General features: G+C 41.8%; 1 protein-coding gene across 1 annotated transcript in view; it reads right to left on the bottom strand.

The window, feature by feature from the left end:
- TTC7A (tetratricopeptide repeat domain 7A) overlaps positions 1-18139 on the bottom strand; it is a 171475-nt gene that overhangs the window by 33590 nt on the left and 119746 nt on the right. Inside the window, exon 19 of the mRNA XM_066546525.1 lies at positions 7186-7388. Within this exon, the coding sequence (XP_066402622.1) occupies positions 7186-7388 (203 nt within the window). The remainder of the gene's footprint in view (positions 1-7185; positions 7389-18139) is intronic.

The following is an 18139-nucleotide window of genomic DNA, read 5'->3' as shown; positions in this document are numbered from 1 at the left end:
ACCTTTGAAGCTAAGCTATTTTTCTGTAAATCCATTATTTGCTCTAGCCTGCTCATGTTAAAAAGAAAAGAAGTTCAGAGAGAGGTAACAGCAATAATGAAAGGAATGGAACTGGTTCAGTGACAGATACCTGCAAAATCAGTAATGGGAAGGGGATGAATAAGAATCAGGAGTAAGGTATGTCTTCCAAAGTGAGAATAGGGTGCATCAGTGTGGCTAAGAAGAGCTGCATCAAGAACATAGAGAATTTGGCAGTTCTTTGTACAGCAGAAAAGAGACCTGTGGGTCTCCTTGCCAAAGGGTATTGTGGATGATGAAAGCTCTAACACAGGCTCAAGACAAGCTCATGTAGGAAAAAATCCACTGGGAATTACTATGCAAGTACAATCCACCTCTACTTTGGGATGTCCCCAAGCTAAGTCCTAACCTCAGAAGTACCACGTATGCCTGCCCTGGCCTCATTCTTTCCTAGGCACTTTGCTGCTGTGGTGAGAAGGAGTAGTTGAACCTCTGGCTGACCTGATACAGTCATGCCAATTTTATGTTTAGTATGTACTTGCAGAAAAAATTCCTAGTAATAGCTTCAGGTTCACTTTGGGGAGGGGGGGTGATGGCTGGATGAAACACAGCTTTGCAGAAAAGGACTTGGAGAACAAGCAGCTGGCCATGGGCCAGCAATGTGCCCTTGCAGCAAAGGCAGCTCACAGTATCCTGGGCTGCTTTAGGAAGAGTGCTGCCAAAGGTTGAGGGAGTTCATCCTGCACCTCCACTCAGCCCTGGTGAGGCCACACCCAGAGTACTGTGTCCAGTCCTGGGCTCTCCAGTACAAGGAAGACATGGACACACTGGAGAGAGTCCAGGCAAAGGGGCATCGAGATCAGCAAGGAACTGGAGCATCTGTCATACAAGGAGAAGCTGAGAGCTGGCACTGCTCAGCCTTGTAGGAGAGAGGGGAGATCTTATCAGTACAGTTAAATACCTGATGGTAAGGTGCAAAGAAGTGAAACCTCTTAGAACTTCTCAGGGATATCCCATGACTGAAAGGGCACAAACAGAAACACAAGAAATTCCATTTAAACATTACTCAAAGGTTTGTTTACTGTAAGGGTGATTAAACAGTGGAAGAGATTGCACAGAGGTTGCTCCATCCTTGGAGCAACTTGCCCAGCTGGACATGGTCCTGGTACCCTGCTCTGGCTGAACCTGTTAAGGAGGGAGCTGGAGTTGGACTAGAAGATCTCCCAAGATCCCTTCCAACCTCAACCATCCTGTGATTCTGGTATGTGGGTACTATGTCCCCAACTGCATTTACCATAAAGAACTTCTCCCAGACAATAACCATGTCTTCCTGTGGCAAGGCCACAATCTACACTAATCTTGGAAAATGATGGTCACCAAACAGCCTACAGTCAATTTGTTGGCCCAGCTTAGGTGACTTAAATCCAGTTTGTTTTTCCAACTTCAGTTGTGACTCTGTGACTGTGAACCCTTCCTGAATGGCTGCCAACCTTACGTTTCGTGGTGCAGATGACAGCCAAGGAACAACTCTCATGATTAGCACAACCTCTGTTAGCTGTGTATTCTCTTTGATTTCGTTATGGAGCAAATCAAATGTGTTCACCAGATCTTGTTTTCCACCCATTCATGTGATCACAACAGACCAAGGACACATTATGAGCAAAACTCAATATATAGCAGCTTTGTTTTGCTATCAAGGATAGGGATGAGGTAGTACAGACAGCTACACTGCACTCCGATACCAATCTTACTGCCCTTGCCCCAGCCTTCAAGAGAAATAAGAAATCATTACAGTTTTCCATTGCATTCAGTAATATCCAAGTATGAGTCAAGCAATTTTTTGCTTTGTTTTGATGGTATTTTTATTGTTTTCATTAAATCTCGCACAGTGATGGAGATGAGGGTGCCCATTTCCTTCCTTTAAATTTACAACTCTTTCTCTTCCCTGATCTAAAACATGTTGAGAATTGCTGTGACTTGACAAAGTGTTGTGTGAGATGCATGCTGGGCAGGAGTCTTCCAAATATCTCAGTACATGTTTAGTTTAACTTGCAATATCACATACAGAGTTTCGGACTCAAATCCAACGTGCTGGTATTGATTTTCTCCTCCTCCAAATCAAAAGTGAGAATGGTATTGAATGCACAGTGGCTGGGAACTAACAAATTTCAGTGTCTTTCTCTAGCTACATATAGGTAGGTGATTTGTGTATTGCTTTAAAAGGAGGTGTCATCTGCCCCAGCTTATATTTTCTGACTTGGTTGGGCACATGTCAATTTTGTTATCACCATCCCAAAGCTGTGTATTACATGATGTTATATAACCAAATTTGGTACATACTGAAGAAAGCCATAGTTATTTGGTTGTAGAAATGTGCTGTCACAGGTCACAATGTAAGACAAGGAGATATGGACTAAGCCCTTGTTTCCAGAGCAGCAAAGATACCTGCTTAGTAGAAACTCCATCAGCCCAGAAGGGAGAAATGCTCTATGACCCGTGCAAGCAGGCCCCAGAAGGACCCCGTGAAAGGGAAGAAGGAAACAGGGCTTTTCTAATAAAGGAAGGGATGACAGAAATTTTTGAGATGGAATCAGGAGCAATGTGGAAAAAGAACCCTAGCAAGTTGTATTTATTAAAGAAACTATGGTCTCGCAGGATGTACAATTTTTAGGGGCCGACCCAAGCTAACTGTTTCTGGCAGCCAATAGCTATCTAATCAAAGGAGTAGCTGCTCACCTCACCAGGATTATGCTTCAAATAGCCCTGAAAACTGATTCTGTGTGTCTTTTTCAAATGAAAACAAAATTCCTCAACAAATATACTTCCTTAGTTTAGGTATTAGCCAGTAGTACTTAGTCTGAAAAGGCCAATGGTGGATTCCTGATCCAGGCTTAAGGATCCTGTGACATCACTCAGAAACTGCAAGTGTTACAGGAAGCAGCACAGCTGCTGTGTGTGGGATTTTCCAAGTGCCTGTGGTTTCCCAACCACAGCACTGGACACAAAGTGCCAAAGGCCCCTGGGATGAAGCATGGCACCCACCCCCTGGGACACTCTTAGCACTGCAGTGCTGCTGTATGGCGCTGCTCTGCCATGCTGCAGCGTGCTTTGTATGAAAAGCATGCTGATTTGACTGCTATTGTAAACACCCTACAGTCACAGCAAAACACAGCCATTTTCAGCTGTGCAGAGACAGCTTGTGTGTATTATGGTGGTGACTCTACCCTGGGTAAAGGTGAAGTTACTGACACCCAATGGACTCATTCATTGCTAGATCTGTGCCCTTCATTTAAAGCCAGCAACACTCTTCAGGTTGGAATTTTCCAAATATAACTTTGACAGCCCAGTTCCAAGAGCCCAGGGGAAGACACATGACTACTTTGCTAATTGATGCTGATGCACCAGGGAGGCTCGGCACTGTCTACAGCAGAGCTCTCCCTTAAAGTGAACTAGGTCAGTTGGATGGCAATTGTACCAAGTCAAAAAGCAATTCTCACAAGCAGTTCCTCTTTCTCTAAATTATTACATATCCACAACAGTACTACTAGAGTGGGAAAACAATGTATTCAAACTGGGGGGACCAGCACAGAAACATGTGTGAATTCAATTACATCTGCCTGTGGACATGTCTTGCATCATTTCAAACCCTGTGTATCTAGCTCATAATCTAGTTTGCCCTCTTGCATAATCCAAGACATATATTTCTCTCTGGTAGAGGACTGAACATACTGTGCTCAAAAACTTGTATTTTTAATAAAAGTACAGCTAGTACTTGGCTAATACATACATTTCAGAAAGACATTCAGTTTTCTTCTGATGGCCTTGAGGAGATTCAGAATTTACCACTTGTCACATTACATCCTCAATTGCATAAACCCAGTCTTAAGTTCTCCATGGGGACAGTGTCTCATTCAGAACACAGGACAAAATCACTTAGCTAGCAGCCATTCAATATTTTATTTTCGCCCTTTTTATTTGATGTATAGCCCTAAAAGCCTTGTTTACTGCACATTATTCCAGCTCTATTCTGAAGGCAGAATGATTAATTTCTTTACAGACATTTCTATACTGCTCATCAGATGCTTCTAACTTGTTATGTGCAATTTCCTAGCTTTTGGAAAAGCACATAAAGGAATGCCATTATGTGGCACCATATAACTACTGCCATGATTCATGTCAGCAGGGATAGACCAGACCTCTGCTATCTTAGCCAACAGGTGTGAACCACAGTCTGCAGCAGGCCCAAGTTAAAGGAGGTGAGGTACATCTTAAGCAAGTGATTTTCACTGATATTTGCTGGCACCAGGATGGGAAGATTCAGAATCTTAAGGAGACTGAAGGGCATGGAAAGAAAGTACTCTTACAGGTTCCTGCTCCTTTGTCATTCTCCTAAGACTGACCTCTTTAATTCACTCTTTCCAGCATGCCCACCCCTCCATCCATGTGTCTTCTTAGTTATCGAGTCCTATCTGGCATTATCTATCTAACCCTATTTTCTATCTATCTGTATTTCACTCACTTTTTCACTTTCCTCTTCCCTACTTGCTTACAGACTGGGTATCTGCCCCCAAATTTCTCATCTTACTGTCTTTTTCAGCTCTTCTGAATTTTACATCCATCCCTTGACTAAAACATCATCATGGAATACTCTGAACTGGAAGGGACCCACAAGAATCACCAAGACCGTCTCTTGGTCTCAACACAAGGCAGCCCCAAGAGTCACACCATGTGTCTGAGAGCATTGTCCAATTGCTTCCTGAACTCTGGCAGGCTCAGTGCTGTGACCACTTCTCTGGGATGCCATTCCAGGGCCCAGTCATCCTCTGGGTGAATAATCTTTCCCTTATATCCAACCTAACCCTCCCTGACACAACTTCAGGCCATTCCCTCAGGTCCTGTCACTGTCACCACAGAGAGAGATCAGTGCCTGCCCCTCCTCTGGCTCTCATGAGGAAGTTGTAAATGCTGTCCCCAGTCTCCTCTTCTCCAGGCTGAACAGACCAAGTGACCTCAGCTGCTCCTCATATGGCTTCCCTTCAAGACCTTCCCTGTTTTGGCTGCCCTCCTTTGGACACTCTCTAAGAGTTTAATTCCCTTCTAACACTGGGGCACCCCAAACTGCCCCCAGCACTGGAGGTGAGGCTGCCCCAGCCCAGAGCAGAGCAGGACAATCCCCTCCCTTGCCCAGCTGTGATGATGTCCCTGCTGCCCCCCAGGACAGGGTTGGCCCTCCTGGCTGCCAGGGCCCTGGTGGCTCAGGTTCACCTCATCACTGAGCAGGAGCTCAGGTCCCTTTCTGTGAAGCAGCTTTCCAGCCCCTCATGCCCCATGCTGCATGTACACCCAGGGTGGCCCTGGGACAGGGGCCCTCATGAACCCATGCTGGCTGTGCCCAATGATGGCACTGCCTTTCAGGTGTTTTTCAATACCTCCTGGAATAATGTCTATCATTTTACCAGTCACTGAAGTGAGACTGGTAACTACAGACAGGCCTGTAGTTACAAGAGTCATTCTTTTGCCCTTCTTGAAAATTACTGGAGTTTGAGGGGAACAAGCATTCACAGACTCCTTAAAACTTTCAGAAATACTTACCTACTAAGCATATGTGTGTTTTTTAAAGGTTATAACTTGGATAACCTAGGAAAGATTACGGTAAAAAGCATTCATATGTTACCCAATCCTGACAAAACCCAGATATAACATGGCACCATAAAGAAGATATTGCAGAAGCTTTTAAGGCCTCCTCTTTAGCCTCCTTTTCAGAAACAGCAAAGCCATGTTGGAATGACATTTTCTGAAATAAATTGGGCCAGAACATCTAAGATACGCACCTTGGAAACTTTTATTCCACGTTACTATAGTTTCAGAAAATTGCAAGCAACTGAAATGTGAAGACTCAGAATGTGGTTATGTCCATAAAATAAGACAAAAATGAGAGCTATTAGTATCATGTTGGCACCTAATTTGATGGCTTCTCTGGTATCAACAACTTCTCTTAGATTATGACAGAGCAAGGAACATCATTCCATCTAGCTTGGTTTTTACTGAGTGAATTTCTGAAGGCTGTATCACAACAACAAAGTTATATTATTGCCCTGTATAAGCCTGACATGTGTACAGCAGCCTTGTAATGTTCTCCTGACATGCACCAGCTATTCATTTGCTATTTTTGTACTGAACATTTATTATTATCAAATATCTTGCCCTTTGCCTGTAGGTTCTACTATTTTTGTTAATTGTAACTTCACTTAATATTTGATGTCTTGTACACTGATACCCCTTCAGTTTTGGAGTTGTCAGCAAACCTCATCAGGACCAAATTTATGCCAGGAGATACAAATATGCTAGCAAAGACACTAAGCAGTCAAATGGATATAGAATTCCTGTAAAAATTAGGTTAGTCAAGACAAACTTCTAAAATTACTGAGAGAGACCTGGTAAGGGCTACAGTTAACAAGACACAGCATTGATGAAACATGATTAACTGCTCTGATTTCACACGAGAACTGGCTTTTGGTCTTCCACAAAGCTCCCTGTATAATTATTATTGTTATTAAGCTCTAGGCCCAGTGTCTGGAAAACAGTTTTGGGCTTGGTGCCACAGAGAAAAAGAATACTTGCTGGGTAGGAGTGTTACCAAAAAAACCCCCACAAGTGTGGAGTCCCTGCCCCTACACAAGGCTGGAACTAAGCTGCAGCTTATAACAGTAACAGATTCATTTTATTGTAAACTCATAGTTTATCTTGATTTTAACAGACAAAAGAAACCAGCCCAAGTTTTACAAATCCTATATCTATCTATCCATCCATCTATCTCTCTTTAGTGATTTAGTTCTTTTAGATCCTTCTAACATCAGTGTACTGCTTATTTAAAAAGCAAAACAGTTAGTAGGAAAAGCAGCAAAGACAATGTAAGTGAGTTGACTCCCAAAAGTATCAGCCTTTGTCAATTAAAAGATTTACTTTTGACACAAGTCCTAATTAGTTAAAAATTCAATCCAGTCTTAAAATAGAGGTTCAAACTACCCAGTTTATTCTTGGAACGGTCACTTGCTCTCAGGATTAGGAAGACAATGGCATCCAGAGCAAGCATAAGCCCTCTCCCCTTTTATTACAGTTAATCAGGAACATAAATACTATAATGGAGCTGAGCCCCTGCAAACTCACCAGGCTGTGCATAATTTCCACTCCAGCTGGATTCACGGTGAGCGCTTCATCATACAATTGCTTAGCCTCCTCCAAATTGCCTTTCATCTCTGCAAGCCTCCCACGCATGTACAGTACAGCATGAGATGTGGGGAAAAGACTAGCTGCCTCCTGGGTACAAAAGCCTGCTTCTTTGAGATGCTGCTGTTCCAGGAAGAGTTCAGCTGAAGGAAAAACAAAACACCAAGCCATAAAAATAAAGCAAAGAACACCCTGCCATTAGATGAAATGAAGCAGAGACCTTTCTTCATATTAATTATATATCATCTGACTTAAGCATATTAAAACATGAGGCCGTGATCCTGCACAATGCTTAGTACTATGGTTAGTGCTTATTATCATGACTGGATCCACTGAATGTATCTTCTCCTAATGCTAAGGGAACTATACAGATGTTCATGGACACCTTTGGGTGGTGTCCTGACAAAGGCCTTAAGGATTCCTCCACTGGGAAGGTAAATATTGCTGAATTGAGCCCTAAGGAGGCTACTTGGAGTCATCAGAGGTATTTCCAAATAATCTGGTGGAGAAAAAAGAACAGAGTAAGCTATCACTGTCTACTGAGAACTTCAAAAATGTCAGAGTAATAGGACACATCTGAGCTGGACACTAGATAATTTACTTAGGAGATTACATTCCCATTTAAAAAGATGACTGTTTTTCTCTTCTTATTTGGCAAGTTTATGAGACAACTGTCTCAATTTTTCAGACTGTTAAAATCAAAAGACTCTTGTAATATAGACTTATTTATATTGTGTATTCGCCCATTTACATCCTCATACATTACAGAAAAAAAATACAGCTCTTGGAAGAGACTGCTCACTTACTTTCTTGAACTATCAGTAACTATCTTAGTGGTTTGCTTAGAAAAAAAGATGTAACAGGCATATTTCCGTGTTTGAATGTCAACTTGTTAATAAAATAATGTCTCATGATAAATTTCATAACATATCTCGTGGTTGAACTTTAACATTTCTCAGGATTTGGACTAGATAATTGTGGTGTTGGACTGGATAATTGTTGTAGATCCCTTCCAACTGAAATATTCTAATTCTTTCAAAAGGTCAAAAAGTGATACTCAGTTTTCACTGCCACATGTAATTGAAAAGGGAAACTGTTTTTAAATATATATACATATACACACACATGTAAGCATGCATGTAGATAAAATAATTCTCTTCATACAGGCAGACATTGCTCTTTGGCCCATAACCTGTGTTCTACATGCTCTCACTGCAAAAACTCAGCGTCTCTCTCAGTTTTTTTTAACTGATGTCATGCAGTAAGTATTGACAGTTCAAGAGTTCAATTCAAAATTACTAATTCAGGCTCTAAATTTAGAATAACAATTCTGAAATTAGACACAACCTTAAATGTCCTGACTTTTTATGGCAGTGAATATATTTAGGAAGTGTCTGTGAGGGGGGAAATTAGAGTGAAAATTCCTCTTGAATATCTTTGAAACTCTGCAATTTTGAAGCACTGGGAGACCCAGATGACTGTGGGGACTTGGCTTGGTGACGTGGAGCCTGCTAGAGGTGAGCAGGAAAGCATCTCAAAGGCAGTCCCCTGCCTGACCACAGGAAGGCTCCACCTCGGCCTATGAGACTGGGATCATAAGTGCATTTCTACTGGCACACCAAAAATGACTCTGTAGTGAAATGATAGCAAGGCTGAACACCCTTCTGCTTCTGAGGTGACCTTTCCAGAAGAAGGGTGAGACATTGTTGAGAAAATGCTTGAATATTTCTCAGCCATCCCTAGGTTGTGGTACAAGATAAATGTCATTCTCCAAGGCTGTCAACATGAGCAAAATATTAGTTCCTTCAGAAGAGTTATACTCTTTCAGAATGACTCATACACATTTCTTCCTGGTTGATCATAAAATCTCTGCATGCATCCCTTCCCTTGGCTCCAAGAGGCTGCAGCTATCTATAATAACAGAAGGCAAGGCCATGTACCTTGTCAAGCTGAATATGTGCACAGCCTTATGCAAAAATTGGTGGGAGGACAGTATTTTCCTTGCACTTCCAAGGAACAGAGTGTTTTCCTGCCAAGTGCTGCATAGCAGCTGACGCCATGCATGTGGCATTAATGAGCCTGGGGATGTGCAAAGTGACACTTCACAGCCTGAAGATGAACACTCCATCCCCAAAGTTTGCACAAACTTAGCAGCACAAAAGAAGGGCTGAAATCCTGACACTGTTTGAAGTCAGCAGAAGTTCTGGATACTGCCATACTTAAAGCTCTATTAGCAACTCAGAGCATCATGTGACTTGTTTCATTTCAGAAGGGAACTGGGAGCAAGTGGGTTTAGATGTGAAATCATGCACACTGCTTCAATGCATGCAAAATAGAGAGCATTTATTCTTTCTCTGGTGCCTGTAAGTCTTCTTCAGTAATAACAATTATTTAGAGGAAGTACAGCAACACAGAATCTAAATAAGAACTACAAATTGTATTTTATGGTATAGTAATGTAGTGTGTTAAAGTTCAGTCCATTTCTTTGCTGGCTCAATAGTCAATAAAAATGATTTAATGGTGTGGGAGTCCTAATTTGCATAAAAAAGAATGAGAGGGGTGCCTTTCGGTTATGAAAGGAAAGGAGTGCTAAAATTTTTAGCTACCCAGCTAAAAATAGACATTAGAGGACATCATTTAGGTCTGCATTAAAATGTGTTTTCTGTAAACTCATTTTTCACTTCTATTACACACTCATTTTATTTACAGATTAACAAGATATGCTTATGTAACATGGAATAAAAACACAGCTAGAGGCAGAAATCAAACTCAAAAAACAAGGACCTATTAAATTTACCATGGTAAAACCCTCAGTGGTACTCAAAGTACTGAAACACCTGCTTTCATGTTATGTGGGTTAGCAGCTTCCTGTCCATTGGATTAATCAGCCTATCTCCTTATATGAGCTAATTTTGCTGTAAATAACATCTAACCAAATTTGCAGCCCTTGTGAGGAAGTTCTGTTATAGAGACTTGGCATCCAGTTCCACTTCAAAGCAGAGAATACCTTCTCATGCTGACACAGGTATCTAGTATCTATAATTCTTATCCTGTGAAAGGGTCAATGCTTCAGGGAAACCATTTATGAACCTCTCATTATTGTACTAGATTGTTCTTGGTACTGACTTTCTTCAGAGCTTTGAATCTAAAACCAAGCTTCCTTGCTCTCTCTCACTTAACACCATCTCCATAAAAACTTCAATAAATTTACATTCTGTTTTGACCTAAAAGCTCTCTGAATGCTACTGAGCAGAGAGATGATGATCCTGCATGTACCACTCATCTATTATTGTCTCTGGACAAGGATCCAAACTCTGAGTGTGAATGACATTAGGGAGTATTTCAGCACTCTCACCTACAGGAAAGAGACAGTGCACTGCATGGATGGGCCAAGACAGGTTGAATCTCTCCTTGCATTCAGTTTTTGAAGCCTGTGCCTGCCCTGAGACCACAGCTGACTTCAAGGCTCCCCCTAGCACAATTCATTCCTTTCTCAGATCCACTTTTTGTTTCCCATTTGTGCTCTCTTGCAATACTGTCTGAACTATTCTGCTGTTCTTCCAAACAACTGCTGTCTTGTGGCTATGGCCTCTTCTGTCTGGACTTATGCACCAATTTTAATGCTGGGCCCAGTCCCTGAGAGCAGTATGCCTCAGCAGCACTGAGAATATTATTAACTTCTATTACAACCCCCTAGTTCTTTCAGCTATTTCTGCTAGCATTTAAGCTCACCTACAGTGAAGATCCTTAATCAAGTGAAAATTGCCAGAAGCATATCATCTACTTGCTCTCCAAAGACCCCTAACAAATGCACAAACCAAGAGCAATACCCAGAACACTGACAAAGCTGGGTGTCCTACAGTCAGCACCTTTATTTTGTCCAAGATAAAATTTTTTGCAGAGCTCTGTTAGGGAGTCCATCAGGGGTATAACAACAGTATAATCCAGTCATGTCTGCATCACACTGTTGTCTGAGAAACAGAGCTGCTCAACATCACCTTAAACACTGACTCTATTCCCCATTTCAAAGCAGTGTCAAGACTGATAGTGCTTGTCACTGCAGCAACTATTTTAATTCTAGCCTAAAGAAATCAAACAGATTTGAAATGTTTTTTCTGCAATGTGAAAGAGTTAAAATTTTGTTACTTGTGAATCACATTTGGTGTTATCCAAGAGGCAGCACTTCCACAAAGTAGACTGCTCCACATCCCTTGTTGTGTGTGCCTGATGCATCTAGAGCACTCTACTCTTGTCCACCCCAAAAATGTTACTGCAGAGTGACATGGCCAGGGTAACAGCCAAATGCCCAGCAGGATGGTACAGTGCAGAGCAGCCCTTCACACTCAAGAAGGTGAGAGCATCTCTGAGGGTGTTGGAAGGTGATTTCTGTTCCACATCATCTGCCTTCAGGAGTTATTAATGCTTGTTACTGCAGGAGCCCTTAGCCAGCTGGAAAGACCCACTCTGAGACAGCTCTGCCATCAGCAGTGACTGCCGAGCTATTATCATGACAAAGGGTCCCCCCACTGCCTTTCCTTGCTGGCAGGTGAGGTTTAGTCATTGTTCCATGCTCTGACACCACCCTGCATGCAGTAGCTTGACAATTCATGGCAGATTAGACAGAAGATTCCTCCAGGCATATCCTCACTACAATAATTCCATTTGATGCAAACGTTTGATACAGAAATGAAGCACAGAAACTGCTGCATGTTCCCATACACCTGAGCTCAGCCACTTGCTCTTTTGAATGAGGCAACAGATTTACACCCTCTCTTTGCCTGCAAAGTGAACTCCAGGGACTGGCTTTAAATTCCCAAGGTTCAGGTCACAGGGCCTGAAATGACCGCCAAGCTTCTTCATTTACAAATGCAGCATTAGAGTGAAGGTTTTTAGAAGCAGCATGTAAGTGCCACAAGCTACCTTCTACACTAAATGGTGCAATCAAAACATGACTAACAGCCCAGTCAAGTATAAATTCCTATTTTCTGTCTCTGGTATGAACAAATGTCCTGCCTCCTTCTTCAGGACTGTGTACATTTTATCATTGGTCCAAACTTACTGAGCAGCTGAGGAAATGCTACTTTTGGGTACCCTCAGTCATTCTCTGGCAGTGCAACAGGTTTCTCTCCATCTCTTGGCAAATTTTCTACAGAATGCTAAACAAAAGGCATTGGTAGCTGCTGCCTGTTTCCATCACAAGTAAGTGTTCAAGACACATGTGAATGTTTGCATGTCCCAGATTTTGAGAAAAGGTATGTGCTCTTTGAAGATTGTCCATGCCAAAGAGTTACCAGTCCACAAAGTTTCGCATCCTGCTCCAAAAATGAGAAACATCCAGAAGGCTCAGGAATGGAGGAGGCAATCCCAAATGCCCTGTACTGACATAAGGCTGCAAGAATCCTTTTGACTTTTTATATTTATTGTTGACAGAAAATAAATCAAACTGGAAAGTGTAGAACAAAACTTATTAATGCCTCTTGAGAATGTTCAGATGAAGAGAAATGGAGAATTTGGTGATCTTTAGTCTCTACCACAAGTCTAGAACAGACCTTGATGAACCAGGAGGCTCAGCAGAACTACTGCTGGCTTCTTAACTTCATTTTGAAGGGGACAAAACCAGCTCACTTTACCATTTCTATCACCAGCTGAAGTGCTCCTAATCCCTCCTAGTAAGTAAATACTGCAGAGGAGCCATCGTTGCAGGACACCTTTATTCTCAGGACTCTCTCCTGTTCCCCCTCACCAGGTTCCAGCTTTTCACAGTGCTTTGTGTCACTGTAAAGAGACACAAAAATTAGCAGCATTTATGGAGCTCAAGAACTCAAGCAGTGAATGGAGATATTCTAAACTTGAAATTCTAAAATTTGGCAGCACTTAAAAGAAATAAAAATATTAGAATTGGTTCAAAAACCAGTGCTGCATTACAGGACAGTATCTGAGTATCTGACCCAGCTATTCTGGCAATATCAATAAAGATGTCTCCCCCACCTGATTAACATCTTTAATATCAGAGCTAATAACTTGGGGGGGCTAATAACTTGCTAAAAGCTTGGAGCAGGAGAAACACTGAAGTGCCCATGTGCAGGCTGTGCAAACACAAGCTGTGCTAGGTGAGCAGGGGGCAGCAGGGGAGGGCCTGGCTGCACCCCTGGCTGCTGCCAGGATCCAGCTCCATGGCTGCAGACCAGCACTTTGGAGACTTCAGCCCACTGGCTCCAACAACACTTTCTCGTGGAACAAAGCCCATCTCCTCTAACACAGCTTTTTCCCAGGAACTGGCCCATATGGAATAAAATAAATAAATCACAAGTGTTTTGCGAAAGGGAAAAAAAAGTTCCTGCTGTACATAACTCGGGGGAGCAGATGTTTTTCCATTAGCTCACTGTTCTCTGCTGCACTGGCTCTCTTTGCATTTCTTGTTTGTAGCATGTTCAGTATAAACTATTTTTCCTAGGTTAAACTTTAGCATGTTACTGAGACAGCAGGTAGCCCACTGCTGCCCCACTGTGAGTACATGGAATAGTATCCTTGTCATTTTTCTCTAAATCCTCCTTTAAATTAGCCTTAGGGTCTACCTGGTGAGGTTCACAGGCTGAGCTTAGCAGGCATTTAGCCAAACTTAGATCAAATTACCAGACCTACTTTGCTGTGAGTGGCCATATTTGGTAAAGTATTGGGTTAGTCAAGAAGCTAAATTGTCAGATATAAACTACTAGTAAAGACAAACAAAGTGGACCTTGTAGTTAAAAGTAAAGCTTAAAATAATACAGTAACAGGAGCTAGAATATTAGAACTCTTATTAAAACTGGCTTGTAGCATTCTAAAATGCTCTGTATAAATAGAGCATATGGTTATTACTGCCTGGAAGTATAATCACACATACTTCAGATAAAAAATCGTTCCAGTTACCCAAAGAGCCTAGAACTATTAACACTATTTCTTTCCAATATTGACATGCTTTGCTCTCTGGGTCAAAAGTGATCTTATAAAAATGCCAAATGAAGGTAAATTTTGGTCATAAATGTGAACAATTTCAAATATATTTTCTTTAGCCAAACAGCATGACTCTATTTTCTAAACAAAAGGGAGGAGTACTGGCATGACTGTTAGAAGTAGTAGCTCTAGTAATCTCTAGGATTCCCCTTGCAGCTCTTCCTGCAGGAAGAGGGAGGAGTTAACAAGCTTTACCAGTGCCACCAAAGTTCCTTGCCTCTTCTCAAACTTGAATTCAAGCTCTCAGCCATGAAAAGCAGAACAAAGACGAGAAATGAGCATAAGGATTGCATAATGAACACCTCTCCTGGAGCTGCACCACCACAGCATGTGCACTGTAGCACTGTTCCTAAGTACTCCCTGAAATGAGCTGTTTCTCAGACATGGGGCCAAGAATAATGTTTAGGCTCATAAATGTTAAAGTGTTCCGAGATGACTCTTTTTAAGCAGCCATTATATTCAAGAGGACTAGGGGGGTTATAGTTAAAAGGGACCAGACAAGCTGTGTTAACAATCTCTGCTGCAGAACACTTGGAAATAGAATATGCCCGTTAGTATTCCAAGCATGCCTGCTGCAGGGGACGTCTCTAGTCTTTGAGAACAGCACACTGCTCTTCCAAAGCTGTGACTACCTGTGCAGAAAACAGGAAGATATGGAAGCCCACTAAGGCAATGTACCAAGTTCTATGCTGCAGATGACTGTACTCCCAGGTGGTCCTGTAAGAGATGGCTGGATGTGAGATTAACAGTGAGAATTCACAGGTTATTTTGATGCTTGAAAGAGAGAGGACTCTTTCTAGAGACCACAGATCCATCAAGCAGCTCTTTGTTTACAGGAGGCTACAAAAAATTACCTTGCCAAAGATCACTAGGCATTGCTGCAGGGAAAGACAACGTACAGCCTCTGTTATAGTGCAACGCATTTTGATTTAGCAGCTGCACATCCAAAGATGATGCTTTACTGTCTTCCCTACAAAACTATGCTGGTCACAAACCCAGAAAAATGACAGATAAAACCACTAAGTGTGTGCTCTCTTATGGGTGAAATAAGTATCTTTATCACAGCACAAAAGGGATTAACTATTTGCACAGGGTGTACAGCCTTCCCTTCAGCCACTCTTAAGGGAACACACATATTCTCATAAAGCTAATTGTGAAACCCGTTAGAGAACAAGGGGTCTCCAGCTCAGAGGGACTGAGGACACTTCTGCACAAGGCAGGAACTCCTACTGCAGCTGCAGCATGATACACTAAGGATTCCCCTATGTAAGCATCACTGGATAGGTAGCACCCCCTAACAGTCCCTTTTGCAAGTACATGTGCTGGTGCTGTGGCCTGGCCTGGCTGCTGGAAGGCTGTAAGAGCAGCCCCCTATAGTTGTGGGATAGCTGGTTTTGTGTGCCTCTTCCCAACCTCATTGCACAAAGTTCTAACTGGTCCAGCTGGTTGGTACCATTACCTTTCATGCCCTGGGATATGAGAAGGCATGGCAGCTGCAATGGCTCTGATGGCACCCAGACACCACTGCAAGCTGGCACTCTCAATCCCTACCCGTGCACAGAGGCACGGCCAGCTGTGTCCTGCGAGTGTCTGAGAAGGACGGATGCTTCGTTATAAATTCACTGTAGTATGAGGTTAGGAAATTGTAATCACTTTATCTAAGGATTTATGAGTCACACTAAAAAGGTCCAAGTGTTAATGACAACAAAAACAACAACACACGAGTCATTTCCCAAAGGCGCATTAACGTTTTTTCCCTTTGGAGATAGGACACTGAGGTATGAAAAAGTTAGGCAACTTGCCTGGAGTCACAAGATGAGTCACTGATTGAAAAAGGACAAGTCCAAGCTAAACCTGATGAAAATCTACAGCATACTGATGCAGACCTTCCATGAATATCAACTGACTCCATAGGCAGGCATCAGAATGTTGCAGTAATTGCCTGTTGCTTTCCACAGCCATTCATTTTGGTTTGTTGTCTATGAAATACCTGTTTTGGAAGGTACTTCTTACAAGTATGTTTGTTCCTCCTTTCCCCTCCTTTCAGACGGGAAAGATCCCAGTAGTGAAGGTTAGTGACACCCTTTGGATTATTCCATTCACTAATCTCAGCATAAAGCCAACCCACTTCCAAGAAGTCCTCTAATTATTCAGGCACTGTGCCCTTCTCCACAGAGAGTAAAGACTACCCCAAATACCTGCACCTCTCTTCATCCCTCAGGATACCAGAATCCAGCAGCTTCCACACTACCATGAGAAGAGAATGGCCAGTATCTCAGCAGGAGCTCATTAAGCTGCATCCATAACAATAACTGACTTCAGTAATGAAATTACAAAGCAGCCACAGTACATGTTTTCAAAATATCAATCCTGAATCAAGTCCAGCTAAAACTAAGCATGAAACAAAACAAAGGCTTACAAAGTGATAAGAGAAAAAAGTTACAGCTTATAAAAATAAATTCTATCTAAAAGAAATAATTAACACCTTTCAGAAAGGCACTCTATTCACACTGAAAAGCAATCATAGCAATTCACAGCAAGCACTAGGTCTTTATTGCACTAGGTCTTTATTGCTTTTGTCTTTTCAGACAGCAGCAAAAATGTAAACTGCCTAGAGCTAGCTGTAGGATGATGGACAACAGACACCTGACTTCTCATCATAATAAACTCCATTTATTTTGCTCCCCACCAGCCCTCTTTGCAGCCTTAAATCAGGAGTATAAACTGAATAAAGCACGATCTTGCTGGTCATTTTGAAGCCCACAGCACATCACTGAAATTTACATCCACACAAGTCATTAAGGAGAACACATGTGATTAACTTAAAGTATGATGCATTCCATAAGGTGACTTCTTTTGTTAATATTAATCAAATTGTAGCAAAACCAATGTCATATATTTTGTTCTAGAACTAAAGGGTAATTGGTAGGAAATTACCCACAAAAAACAGCTATGAAAATCTTGGCTGCAAAGTAGGGTGAGATTGCCAGGTCTTATGTGAGAGCTGTCAATTGCATAGATTAGTGAAATGAGAATTTGAAAGGTTCCCCTGCACGAAGAATAGAAATCTATCAGCAGCTTTCCAGGGGGTTCTGCTTTTCTTTCTGCATTGCAAATGGTGAGACATCTAATAAAGCAATTACAGCACTCAAAGGTAATTTCAAGTGCGCAACTGTGGGCCCGGTTATGGAAGAAAAACTGTATCTCCTAAAAACAAAATTACAGGGTTGGAACTCTATCAGTTCTGAAACACTGGAATGCAAGCAGCAGAATGTGCTGGGCAACTCTGTTCCTCAACAAATGTCCCTACATAAAACCCCTCCATGGGTTTGGATATTGCTTGTGGATAGAGTCTCTCTTCACTGTTTTCCCTTTATGTGCTCTGTTGCAGCATCTTTGCATTAGTGTCTCAAACTGATACTCAACCTACAAGACCCTGGGGGGTTCAAACAATCAAGGACAGAGTGGAGAACATGCTGTAATAATTTTCACTTAAACTTCAGCAAAGACTGGAATGCTTAAATCACATTTAAGACATGGTTTGCCCAGTCTTATTACAGGGAAGCATTTAGTAAAAGGAGAACGAAAATAATTGTCCTTATGAACTACCATTTGTTAGTGAAGAACTACCTATCCTCTTTTTCAAAAAAGCATATTATAGTGATGACTAAAGTTTTCTGTGTGTTTTGCAAAAACAGAAGTGACCTGAGAAATAACACTACTACAGTATTTTTTTGGCTCAAAATTAAATAAGTGGTGTTTCAAAAACCATCAGGGATAAAATGGCAGATTTTCTGCTGGAATAGAGTGATTTTCAACTCATGACTTCAACTACTCAGTTAATACTTATGTCATTTGATTCATCACTGTGGGGAAAGAGGAACTCCACGTAGCTCAGGAC

Source organism: Molothrus aeneus, chromosome 3, assembly GCF_037042795.1.
Source record: "Molothrus aeneus isolate 106 chromosome 3, BPBGC_Maene_1.0, whole genome shotgun sequence".
NCBI lineage: Eukaryota > Metazoa > Chordata > Aves > Passeriformes > Icteridae > Molothrus > Molothrus aeneus.
Note: the sequence above shows the minus strand (reverse complement) of the source record. Positions and strands in the feature narration are given on the sequence as shown.